Source organism: Gymnodraco acuticeps, unplaced genomic scaffold (assembly GCF_902827175.1).
Source record: "Gymnodraco acuticeps unplaced genomic scaffold, fGymAcu1.1, whole genome shotgun sequence".
NCBI lineage: Eukaryota > Metazoa > Chordata > Actinopteri > Perciformes > Bathydraconidae > Gymnodraco > Gymnodraco acuticeps.
The window spans coordinates 1,128,187-1,141,344 of NW_022992085.1; the positions used below are offsets into that span (position 1 = coordinate 1,128,187).

General features: G+C 42.9%; 3 protein-coding genes across 3 annotated transcripts in view; all 3 read right to left on the minus strand.

The window, feature by feature from the left end:
- The window catches only part of LOC117537391 (tripartite motif-containing protein 16-like), a 1,825-nt gene extending 1,691 nt beyond the window's left edge, over nucleotides 1–134 (minus strand). The window contains exon 1 of the mRNA XM_034202595.1: nucleotides 129–134. Within this exon, the coding sequence (XP_034058486.1) occupies nucleotides 129–134 (6 nt within the window). The remainder of the gene's footprint in view (nucleotides 1–128) is intronic.
- Nucleotides 135–456: 322 nt separating this feature from the next.
- On the minus strand, nucleotides 457–2,616 carry LOC117537396 (tripartite motif-containing protein 16-like). The gene has a single exon (XM_034202599.1). The coding sequence runs from the start codon at nucleotides 2,603–2,605 to the stop codon at nucleotides 938–940; it is 1,668 nt and encodes a 555-aa protein (XP_034058490.1). The 5' UTR covers nucleotides 2,606–2,616; the 3' UTR covers nucleotides 457–937.
- Nucleotides 2,617–9,330: 6,714 nt separating this feature from the next.
- Nucleotides 9,331–11,598, minus strand: LOC117537395 (tripartite motif-containing protein 16-like). Its single transcript, XM_034202598.1, has one exon. It carries the CDS (start codon nucleotides 11,520–11,522, stop codon nucleotides 9,855–9,857), a length of 1,668 nt encoding a protein of 555 aa, XP_034058489.1. The 5' UTR covers nucleotides 11,523–11,598; the 3' UTR covers nucleotides 9,331–9,854.
- Nucleotides 11,599–13,158: the final 1,560 nt, after the last annotated feature.

Sequence of the window (13,158 nt, forward strand, 5' to 3'; positions counted from 1 at the left end):
CTCCCTCTCTCTCTTCCTCTTGCTGTGCCCATATATCCATTGTTGTTGTTTTTATAGAGTTCTTACATGAAGCCTTTTTCTAGTGCTTCCTGATTGCTGAGTCAACAATAAAGCAGTTTGGTGTTTACGGTCATGTGTATTTGTTGCTTGGTTCATGTGTGTAGCATTTTTAATGGCAGTGTTTTGAAAATGGCAAACAAGTGAATATATCAGATTTCTGTGTCTTACTTAGAGAACCGTGTGCAGTGTTTTGCACAAAGTGCCGAGTTGAACTGCAAACTGGGTGCAGAGCTGAAAGTGTGTTTAGAGTTTTGGAGATTTGAGCTGAGGTTTTGCTCTTTGAGTGAGAGATTAAATAATTATGCTTTATGTGAGATGTGTGTGTTAGCAACTGAAAAAAACTGAACTGGACATTTTCTGATCAAACACATTTTATTAACATCAAAATTCCTCATTTGTTAGTCGAGTTTGGAAACAACAATAACATTTAGTCTGTGAAAATACACGTCATTATAAATGTATCTTCTTTTTTCCAGAGCAGTGAGAATAAAATATCTACAATGAAAGAAGCTCTGCTGCTTTCTCTCTTAAGACTCAGGCATTCAAAGAGAAATAACTCAATATAAATGCATCAATGGAAATATTCAATACATATTTAGAGCAAACTTTACATTTTCATGCAGAGAAATATGAGTTGAGGTGAACAGAAATCCTCCTGAGCAGTGACAGCCTCCATGGCTACACAGACACAGGAAGGAGCACCGCCTGAAGAAACTCCAACATACAGAACAACTCATGAGAAGATGTTAAAGCACATCCCATCATGTTTGATTGACAGCTGATCTCTGTGCAGTGAAGACATGAACAATCAGCTCTCAGCAACAATGATGGACTCAATGAGTTTAAGAAGTAGAAGAGTTCCTCAAATGACTTCAGGCTATTTCAGTTTACACAACTCAGCTGTGTCTCCAACATAATAAAGCCAAACTCCAGCATGTAGCGGCTGAGTGAATGTGGTCTGGACTCTGTGGAGGAGAGTCATGGTTTCAGAGACGCTGTAGAAGGACAGAATACCTGCTCTGTGATCCAGGTACACTCCAACTCTGGAGGACAGAGGACATGAGATGGGAGTTTTGATATTGTTGTAACGAAATGAATAACTGTTTTGGTTACAATCTAAAGACCAAGATTTGTCATTGTCTCCAAATAAACTTTGCCCCCACCACCCTGCTCTGATGATATTCTTGTATGCGACTGCTACATCAACTTCTCCCCCTCTCCACTCCACCTCCCAGTAACAACGTCCAGTCAGACTCTCTCTACTCAGGACCTGAGGATAAACAGTGAATCTGTCTGGGTGACGAGAATAAAACTGTTGTTGTTTCATGAATGTTGCTTTTCTGCTCCCCTCAGATAATAACAGCTGTGTGTTTGCTGTGTTTGGATCCAGTGTGATTCCCTGTGAATGTTTTAAGAACCCAGCTCTGGTGGTGGGCTCTGCTGCTGGCAGTAAAACATCCACTTCAGTCGGTGAGACGTTGGTCCATTCCTCTCTCAGGACGTCCTGTAGTTTGTCTCTGACTGCTGACAGGGCCGCCGTCACGTCCTCAAAGTAGCTCAGAGGACGGATGTTGATGCTGGAGGAGTGTGTAGCTTCACTGAGGGCTGACAGTGAGGGGTAGCTGTGCAGAAACTGGGTGTCATCCTCTGTGTGAGACAGCAGCTTGAGCTCAGCGTCTCTCCTCTTCAGCTCAGCCATCTCCTGCTCCAGCTTCTCCTGGAGCTCTCTGACTCGACTCACTTCTCTCTTCTGCTGGGATCTGAGCTGCTGCTTCACATCAGAGCTTCTCTTCTCCATGAGACGGATCAGCTCAGTGAACGTCTTCTCACTGTCCTCCACTGCTTTATCAGCAGAGCCATTGACAGCCTCCACCTCCTGCTGAAGCAGCTTCACCTCCTTCTCTCTGTCCTGGATTCTCTGCTGGATGTTTAGTCGACTCCACTCCAGCTCTCTCTGCCTCTCAGTCCTCTCTGCTGCAGCTGACACCGTGTCGTGGCCTTTGTGTTCGTCCACAGAGCAGAGATAACAGATACACTGCTGATCAGTGCGGCAGAACAGTTTCTTCACCTCGTCGTGACGAGAGCAGATGTTCTCCTGGAGCTTCTTGGAGGGCTCCACCAGCTTGTGTTTTTTAAAGACAGGTAATTCATAATGAGGCTGGAGGTGTTTGTCACAATAAGAGGCCAGACACACGAGGCAGGACTTACAGGCTCTGAGTTTCCTCCCAGTGCAGACATCACAGGCCACATCTTCAGCTCCAGCATAGTAGAGGTCAGCAGGAGCAGGTGGGAGTCCAGTCTTCTTCAGCTCCTCCACTAAAGCTGCTAACATGGTGTTTTTCAGCAGGACAGGCCTCGGTGTGAAGCTCTGCCTACACTGAGGGCAGCTGTGGATCTTCTTCTCATCCTCTCCGTCCCAGAAGCCTTTAATACACTTCATGCAGTAGCTGTGTCCACAGGTAGTCGTCACCGGATCCTTCAGTAGATCCAGACAGATCGGACAAGATAAGGTTTCCCGGTCCAGCTGAACTCCTTTCTGCGCCATTTCACCTCTCAGTGGGAGCGAGTGTGTGAGTTTCACTTCCTGAGAGCTGAAACTATGAGCTGTGATCTGAACAATATGTGTGTGGGCGGTGAATTTGGCCTATCAGCTCTTGTACTTTAAGTTTTGGTTGCACCCATCCTCCTCAGTGTGGATCTAAAGGGGAGGAACCAGGACATACAGAGTGGAGCTGGCTGTGTCTGAGAGCAGGAAGAAGAGGGAGGGCTCATCAAGCTCTGACACATTCCAGGAGGAGCAGACACTCTGAACTGTTTCCTCATTCACAAACGGAGCCTCGCTTACAACCTGCTTTTCATTTGAAAACAGTCTTCAGCTGAAAAATATGTCCTGTCCCCTCAGACTTTTGGAGCAGACAGCTCCGAACTACTAGTATAGATAGTACGTTCCAGTTTCAGTTGCTAACACACACATCTCACATAAAGCATAATCATTTAAACTCTCACTCAAAGAGCAAAACCTCAGCTCAAATCTCCAAAACTCTAAACACACGTTCAGCTCTGCACCCAGTTTGCAGTTCAACTTGGCACTTTTTGCAAAACACTGCACACGGTTCCCGAAGTAAGACACAGACATCTGACATATTCACTTGTTTGCCATTTTCAAAAGACTGCCATTAAAAATGCTACACACATGAACCAAGCAACAAATACACATGCCACATGACCGTAAACACCAAACTGCTTTTTTGTTGACTCAGCAATCAGGAAGCACTAGAAAAAGGCTTCTTGTGAGAACTTTTTACAACAACAAATCAAATCAAATCAAGTTTTATTTATATAACACATTTATAAACGATTTTTGGTCGAGCCAAAGTGCTGTACATAAAATAAAAATAGCCTACAGTAGAGACACTTTACAGCAAATACAACAGCACAGATTGTTCAGAATATCAGTATGAGAAAAACGACACCCTCTGTCCTTAGACCCTCACATTGTACAAGGAAAAACTTCCAGAGAAAACCCACAGTTTAAGGGGAACATGGGAGAAACCTCAGGGAGAGCAACAGAGGAGGGATCCCTCTCCCAGGACGGACAGACGTGCAATAGATGCCGTGTGTAAATCCAAGAGATAATACATTTTACAGCATATAGACCGAATGTTAGGAAATGCATGTGTCTGTAATAAGAAGATGAATCCACGAGGATGTCAGCTACAATCCTGTGGGAGCCATCAGGGAAGCAGCATGACGAGACCCAAGGCAGGACCGCAGAGACAGGACAACAATGCATATATGGACAGCAGCAAGAGGAAGAGGGAGGATAAGAGAGAGAGGGAGGATGAACATAAATCAGTTGAAGAGTTACAGTTTTTTTAAATTGCTAAAACAAATGTTTTGCTAATTTTGTCAAAACCCTAAACACAATTCACAAAACCACACACCCAAAGTGCAAAACACCTCATACATCTTGCAAAATGAAGCACTGCTCCCAGAACTACATAAACACTTACCAAAACCAAACTTCCGCACCAAATGGCACACACTTCACTTATAGTACACAACCAGAGCCGGCCCGACCCATTAAGCGACATAAGCGGCCGCTTAGGGCCCCTCAGCCACTAAGGGCCCCCTAGCAACAACAAAAAAAGATGAAAAAAAAGAAATGATCTCAGTACACGGTCGCCGTGATAAGTATGTTTAATTAATTTTGTTAATATGCCTAGATTGCCTACTCTCAAAGTCATGTATTATATTATTGAGTCAATAATATAATACATTAACCGTGCTTTACCTGAACCTCATCATGACACTAGAGAGGACGGCAGGAATGTCATTTCCCTTGTTAAGTGAATGCAACAGAGGCAAGACACCAGACCAACCAGAGAGTTGAATGGAAATAAACATCTGTCTTATTGGCTGACAGGTACCTATCTCAGCGGCTGATAACATCGCCTCAAGGTAGCAAGCCACCTGAGTTCATTCAGTGGTAACATAAGGGCAAACATAAAAAAAACGTGGTGTAATTTTCGATCAGTCTATGCTACTAGACAAACACATAAAACTTCTGACCCGTACCTGTTTTTTCCATCTCAGGAACATTGCCAAGCTCAGGGGGGTTCTATCCAACGCAGAAATGGAGATGGCTATCCATGCCTTCATTTCATCCCGGCTTGATTATTGTAATGCTCTGTTCTCCTGCCTCAACAAAACCGGTTACAACAGGTCCAAAATGCTGTAGCCAGATTACTCACTCGGTCCAAAAAAACATGCCACATCACTCCGATTCTTTCTGCCCTGCACTGGCTCCCTGTCCATCTCAGAACCAAATTCAAAGTATTGGTCTTCACATATGGAGCTGTCCATGGCCAAGTCCCAGCCTACATCAATGACCTGATCCACCCTCACATCACAACCCGGGCGCTGAGGTCCTCTGAGCAAGGCCTCCTAAGGGTGCCCCGAACCATGCAGGCTAAAGACTAAGGGGGACCGTGCCTTTGAGGTGGTGGCCCCAAGGCTTTGGAACAAACTCCCCCAGATAATAAAAACCTCTGCCTCAATAGAGATTTTTAAGGGGCAGTTAAAGACCCACCTTTTCCGACAGGCCTTTGGGTCGTCAGAGGAGGTGAGTTAGTAGCTGTCTTTTATTGGTGTTTTATCCTATGTTTTATCCTATGTTTTATCCTATGTATTACCTGCTGCTGTTTTATGCCTTTTATTCTACATTTTATAGTTGTACTTTGAATTGTGTCCTGTGTACTGTACTGTAAAGCACTTTGTACATCCGTGTTGAGAAGGGTGCTCTATAAATAAAGTTGTACTTACTTACTTACCTATCCTATGAGCTGTGACAATGTATAAACTGTCAGTCGGACTCAGAGTTTTTGAAGATGGACATAAGAAAAACATTTCTTAAAAAAGACGAAAATGCTCAAGTGGTGGCTCACACAACAACCCCAGAGCCACCACTTGAGCCAGGTAAACAAAATGTGTAAATGTCAGTAAACTTCCAAGTTATGCGGACATGTAAGCAAAGCATAAATTACAGCTACGTTGACGTTACTTTGAATCTTGGGGTAAGCTAAAGCGTTAGCAAGTAGCTATAGCTAGCCAGATATATTAAATAAACACTTTGTCATACAATCTAAATGTTGTGTTTTTTAGCGTTACCTGGTGATTTCAAAGGAAGCTCTCTGGGAAATGTTGACTTACTGTTCGACATGAAGCTAGAAGCTACCTTACAGTACACAGTTGATCCGGAGTCCTGTCAGTTAAAGTGTTTCATAGTTAGCTTAGCTAAGCATCAACCTAGCACTGAAATATATGGATGTTATGTGACAGTATTTCTGAGAAAAAGTCAGCTGAAATGGTGACATAGTTGCCACTAATTTACGTGTCGACGGGATGTTTGAACGTATTTGCAGCAGTAAATGTGGCTGTTTGGCCACTGACGTTGCCATAACAACACCTGCATTTAAATGTGCAACCTCTTTTTGTGACAGATTTTTGCATGAAATTATAATTCTTCTGAATGATATTCCTATTGACAGCTAGTTTCTATGTGAACTTTATGAGATGGACAGCCAGAGAGAATAAATGAAAAACAGATATGAAATACTATATGACAAAACAAGAATACAGTTTTAAAGGGGAGTGATTTTTAAAATATCCATAAAGAAACATCTGTTTACAGTTCTGTTTCATATGGGTGTCAGTGGCGCCAGCAGGGGGGGGGGGCAGGGGGGGCCATGGCCACCCTGATATATTTGTTGGCCCCCCCCACTGGCCCCCCCACCACACACACCGCCTCGCCAGTCACGTATGCGTAGTAGTTTATCTGATATTTAACAACAAATACACAGCCAGCGAGTCGCTTGATTTGAGCTTCCAACGCTCATACTGCAGCCCCTCCCTCTCCCTCTGCTACCATGGTAACACTCTGATACTCGGCGCACCACTCTGATACTCGCACAGACAGCAGCAGTGCCAGGTTGCAGCAAAACGTTTCTTTCTACTGACTTGACAAAAATCCACCAGACTTCTAGAAGGTAAGTCGTATACGTTCGTTGCCTGTTAAGCCCCACAACACGTTAGGCTTTAGTGTGTTAGCTTTAGGTAGCAAAAAACGGAGATATGCTTACCTTTAGCTGTTATTCTGATCAAAATGTGTGTTCAATGGCATTAAAACGAGAAAAACGCTGGAAGACCTGGAAAACAGGCTCGGGCTCAGTAAAGGCTGGCTTGACTCCAGGTATAATTCGTCTGTAAACACACTTTGGCGGCTATCCTAGTTAGCGTTAGTTTAGCTTGCTAACGTTAGCTGATGTTGGTATGCTGGGCTGGTGTAATGCGTAGGCTACTATTAATCACTGCTGTGTGTAATATCAATTTGCAGAAAATGAAGAGAAACTCAACAGACATCTCTTCTTATTTGAAGAAGAAGATGAGTAAAGGAGAGACAGAGCTGGCAGGGGAGCAGCAGCATAGGGCTAGTGAGGAGATGGCCATACATGCGAGAAAGTACATGTGGAACTCTGTGTTGTAAAAGTGAAACTAAAACCTAGGTACAGTTTTATTAATGTGATTGTGATCTTTTTAATCATTTAAGTGTTCGACACACTTTAGGTCTGCAGCTCCTTCAAAATGAAACGAGAATCTATGCAGTTTTTCCTCTTCTGTGTTCTGAGGTTATGAGCCGACCATTAGTCAAGTTTGTTTTCATAATGTTCTGTATGCTAATTTCAAAAAAGGGTAACCAGTTTGTTTATAAAGTATAAATATACATTTTCAAAACAAATGGAATACAAGCTATATGTATTACTCTCACCACAGTGGCCTAATCTAAAAAAAATAGAAATATGTCTCGTCACCTATTTTCTGTCTAATACTAAAAGGTGGTGTTTTGTATCATTTATAATGTTTTGAATTAGCTATAAAGGTCAATAATAGATGGTGTTTTTGTGTTCCATCACAGTATGTATTTACCATTGTATACCCCTTGTGTTTTTGGGTCCTGTTGAAATAAAATATTCATGTTTTAAAACTTGATTTAATAAAGTCATGTCAATCATCTTTGATCCCAGTGTGACACAAACAGCTTTGTTCAGTCTAAAACTATTTATAACCTAGAGACATAATATAACTGAAGAACATGTTGTGTTGCTGTTGTGTATTGTATGTATTGAGAATGCTGAACATTTCGTGCCTTACAATAAAGGAACTTATTTAAATTAAGCTGTGTTTGTCTTTTTAAAAAGGAAAGAACAACTAGCATATATAAAAAAATAAATAAAAATCACCTAACACATGTATACATAACACAAAACAAGGTTATTTTAAATGTTGTTTGAAAGTAAAATGTTAACTATCCGTATTATATTCACTTCCGGTGAATAGTATCAGAAAATGTAAAATAAGAAACCAAAGTATATCAGTAGGTGATTCTCTTTGCCATTGTTTTCATCTAGTCTATACTTTTACAACGATTCAATTCTTGGTTTTGGTGGGCCACCCCAAGATTTTCAGTGGCCCCATTTGGCCACCCCTATGATACATTTCTGGAGGCGCCACTGATGGGTGTTGAGAGATGTATCCATAGATCTCTTATTTTTGCTCTCAAAGTGCACCAGATTGATGCTTTTAACTTCCATATTTAAAAAAATATCTTCCCGGGGGGGGGGGGGGGGGGGGGAATCCCCGGACCCCCCTAGAGGAGGTTAGGTCTGCGGTGTTTACATGCTTATTTATACAATATGTGTGCTTCTACTAACATCATAAGACAAAAGTTGGTTCCGTGTTGTGTGTAGTGAGATCGCGCTAGAGGGAGAGGGGCCCCCAAGCCAAAGCTCGCTTAGGGCCCCAAAACGTCTAGGGCCGGCCCTGTAAACGACTCTTTGTCCAACCAACTACACACTGTGGTGCTTTATCTAAAGCACACTCATCTTTTATGGTGATCTGTCTGTAGAGAATTCTGCATATAAAGATTATTCAAATCTAGAAAAATATGTGCAGAAACACAAATATACTGTTGTTATCCTTTTCTCTTTCTCCCGAACTAATTGGTGCAACATTCCTGCACAACACATAGTTGTGTGAACACAAATGATGTCTGTGTCAAATACAGTAAATGGAAATGAAAATGTTGAGGAAAAATAAATACAAATAATCTTTTTACAAAAAACAGAGGAGAGAAAAATACTTAGTCTGCATTTTACCACCTCACTGGGTCTGACCTCAGCTCCTTTATCAAGATGCAGAAGAAGCATCACTTGTAGCCTGACGGTCAAACAGCTTCAACCGTTATGCTGCAAATATCTATTCAAATGACTTCAGTTCATCCTCCCTCTCCCTCTTAACCTCCCTCTCTCTCTTCCTCTTGCTGCTGTCCATATATCCATTGTTGTTTTATAGAGTTCTCACATGAAGCCTTTTTCTAGTGCTTTCATCCTGATTGCTGAGTCAACAATAAAGCAGTTTGGTGTTTACGGTCATGTGTATTTGTTGCTTGGTTCATGTGTGTTGCATTTTTAATGGCAGTGTTTTGAAAATGGCAAACAAGTGAAAATGTCAGATTTCTGTGTCTTACTTAGAGAACCGTGTGCAGTGTTTTGCACAAAGTGCCGAGTTGAACTGCAAACTGGGTGCAGAGCTGAAAGTGTGTTTAGAGTTTTGGAGATTTGAGCTGAGGTTTTGCTCTTTGAGTGAGAGTTTAAATGATTATGCTTTATGTGAGATGTGTGTGTTAGCAACTGAAAAAAACTGAACTGGACATTTTCTGATCAAACACATTTTATTAACATCAAAGTATCTTATTTGTTAGTCGATTTTGGAAACAACAATAACATTTAGTCTGTGAAAATACACGTCATTATAAATGTATCTTCTTTTTTCCAGAGCAGTGAGAATAAAATATCTATAATGAAAGAAGCTCTGCTGCTTTCTCTCTTAAGACTCAGGCATTCAAAGAGAAAGAACTCAATATAAATGCATCAATGGAAATATTCAATACATATTTAGAGCAAACTTTACATTTTCATGCAGAGAAATATGAGTTGAGGTGAACAGAAATCCTCCTGAGCAGTGACAGCCTCCATGGCTACACAGACACCGGAAGGAGCACCGCCTGAAGAAACTCCAACATACAGAACAACTCATGAGAAGATGTTAAAGCACATCCCATCATGTTTGATTGACAGCTGATCTCTGTGCAGTGAAGACATGAACAATCAGCTCTCAGCAACAATGATGGACTCAATGAGTTTAAGAAGTAGAAGAGTTCCTCAAATGACTTCAGGCTATTTCAGTTTACACAACTCAGCTGTGTCTCCAACATAATAAAGCCAAACTCCAGCATGTAGCGGCTGAGTGAATGTGGTCTGGACTCTGTGGAGGAGAGTCATGGTTTCAGAGACGCTGTAGAAGGACAGAATACCTGCTCTGTGATCCAGGTACACTCCAACTCTGGAGGACAGAGGACATGAGATGGGAGTTTTGATATTGTTGTAACGAAATGAATAACTGTTTTGGTCACAATCTAAAGACCAAGATTTGTCATTGTTTCCAAATAGACTTTCCCCCCACCTCCCTGCTCTGATGATATTCTTGTATGCGACTGCTACACGAACTCCTCCCCCTCTCCGCTCCACCTCCCAGTAACAACGTCCAGTCAGACTCTCTCTACTCAGGACCTGATAACATCCAGTGAATCTGTCTGGGTGACTAGAATAAGACTGTTGTTGTTTCATGCGTGTTGCTTTTCTGCTCCCCTCAGATAATAACAGCTGTGTGTGTGCTGTGTTTGGATCCAGAGTGATCTCCTGTGAATATTGTAAGAACCCAGCTCTGGTGGTGGGCTCTGCTGCTGACGGTAAAACATCCACTTCAGTCGGTGAGACGTTGGTCCATTCCTCTCTCAGGACGTCCTGTAGTTTGTCTCTGACTGCTGACAGGGCCGCCGTCACGTCCTCAAAGTAGCGCAGAGGACGGATGTTGATGCTGGAGGAGTGTGTAGCTTCACTGAGGGCTGACAGTGAGGGGTAGCTGTGCAGAAACTGGTTGTGATCCTCTGTGTGAGACAGCAGCTTGAGCTCAGCGTCTCTCCTCTTCAGCTCAGCCATCTCCTGCTCCAGCTTCTCCTGGAGCTCTCTGACTCGACTCACTTCTCTCTTCTGCTGGGATCTGAGCTGCTGCTTCACATCAGAGCTTCTTTTCTCCATGAGACGGATCAGCTCAGTGAACGTCTTCTCACTCTCCTCCACTGCTTTATCAGCAGAGCCATTGACGGCCTCCACCTCCTGCTGAAGCAGCTTCACCTCCTTCTCTCCGTCCTGGATTCTCTGCTGGATGTTTAGTCGACTCCCCTCCAGCTCTCTCTGCCTCTCAGTCCTCTCTGCTGAAGCTGACACCGTGTCGTGGCCTTTGTGTTCGTCCACAGAGCAGAGATAACAGATACACTGCTGATCAGTGCGGCAGAACATCTTCTTCACCTCGTCATGACGAGAGCAGATGTTCTCCTGGAGCTTCTTGGAGGGCTCCACCAGCTTGTGTTTTTTAAAGACAGGTAATTCATAATGAGGCTTGAGGTGTTTGTCACAATAAGAGGCCAGACACACGAGGCAGGACTTACAGGCTCTGAGTTTCCTCCCAGTGCAGACATCACAGGCCACATCTTCAGCTCCAGCATAGCAGAGGTCAGCAGGAGCAGGTGGGGGTCCAGTCTTCTTCAGCTCCTCCACTAAAGCTGCTATGATGGTGTTTTTCAGCAGGACAGGCCTCGGTGTGAAGCTCTGCCTACACTGAGGGCAGCTGTGGATCTTCTTCTCATCCTCTCCGTCCCAGAAGCCTTTAATACACTTCATGCAGTAACTGTGTCCACAGGTAGTCGTCACCGGATCCTTCAGTAGATCCAGACAGATAGAACAAGATAAGATTTCCCGGTCATGCTGAACTCCTTTCTGCGCCATTTCACCTCTCAGTGGGAGCGAGTGTGTGAGTTTCACTTCCTGAGAGCTGAAACTATGAGCTGTGATCTGAACAACATGTGTGTGGGCGGTGAATTTGACCTATCAGCTCTTGTACTTTACGTTTTGGTTACACCCATCCTCCTCAGTGTGGATCTAAAGGGGAGGAACCAGGAAATGGAGCTGGCTGTGTCTGAGAGCAGGAAGAAGAGGGAGGGCTCATCAAACTCTGACTCATTCCAGGAGGAGGAGCAGACACTCTGAACTGTTTCCTCATTCACAAACGGAGCCTCGCTTACAACCTGCTCTACATTTGAAAAGCAGTCTTCAGCTGAAAAATATGTCCTGTCCCCTCAGACTTTTGGAGCAGACAGCTCCGAACTACCAGTAAAGGTAGTACGTTACAGTTTCAGTTGCTAACACACACACATCTCACATAAAGCATAATCATTTAAACTCTCACTCAAAGAGCAAAACCTCAGCTCAAATCTCCAAAACTCTAAACACACGTTCAGCTCTGCACCCAGTTTGCAGTTCAACTCGGCACTTTTTGCAAAACACTGCACACGGTTCCCGAAGTAAGACACAGACATCTGACATATTCACTTGTTTGCCATTTTCAAAACAGTGCTATTAAAAATGCTACACACATGAACCAAGCAACAAATACTCATTCCACATGACCACAAACACCAAACTGCTTTTTAGTTGACTCAGCAATCAGGATGTAAGCACTAGAAAAAGGCTTCATGGGAGAAATGTATAACAACAATGGATATATGGACAGCAGCAAGAGGAAGAGGGAGGATGAACTGAAGTCAGTTGAAGAGATATTTGAAGCATAACGGTTGAAGCTGTGGCCATTTCTCAATCGCGAGTACACATGCTGCAGAGCAACTATTTCAAGTATACTACGTCATAGAGTGGAGCAGAATGCTGGGCATTTAACATGCATTTAAACAGTCCTTCAGCGCCACTCGATGACGTAGTACTTGAAATAGTTGCTCTGCAGCAGTTTTACTTGCGATTGAGAAACGGCCCGAGTGACCGTCAGCAGGGCCGGCCCTTGGCATAGGCAGTATAGGCGAATGCTAAGGGCGCATCAACTATGGGGGGCGCCGAAAAAAGAAAAAGAAAAAAAGAAGTTAGTAATGAAAAAAAGATTATTATTTTTGATTTCATAACAACACAATTTCGCGATTTTGGATCAGCAAAGTATATCTTATTATCTTATACTAACAGAACCACGCCTATATTGCGTACAGCGCCCATAAACTATGGCGCACCCCCCCCCCCTCAAATCTAAATCAAGCCCCAGTAAAAACCAGAGGTTTATGTGAAATAGTTCTTTTTTGGAAATAATGGTTTTAGTGTGCAATTATAGGTTTTAATTTTGTATTTGTGTTCATTTAAAATAAATCAAACTCCCAAAAAACGTATACAGCTTTTATTAACATTGAAATGTACTGTGTAAGTGGCCGCGGGGGGGAGAGCTTTGAGCTCTCTCCTGAAAGACTGAGAGGCTCTGATAACCTCAGCTCAGTGAGGTAAAGGCACACCTTTATATGATCATTATAGTTATACAAAAATAAGAGTAGTATGAAAAACTATATGATAGTAAAAAAAAGTTGTTATTAAT

Bases quoted from the DNA above. Each gene is read 5' to 3' on its own strand.
- LOC117537396 (XM_034202599.1), bottom strand. From the start codon at position 2,605: ATGGCGCAGAAAGGAGTTCAGCTGGACCGGGAAACCTTATCTTGTCCG.
- LOC117537395 (XM_034202598.1), bottom strand. From the start codon at position 11,522: ATGGCGCAGAAAGGAGTTCAGCATGACCGGGAAATCTTATCTTGTTCT.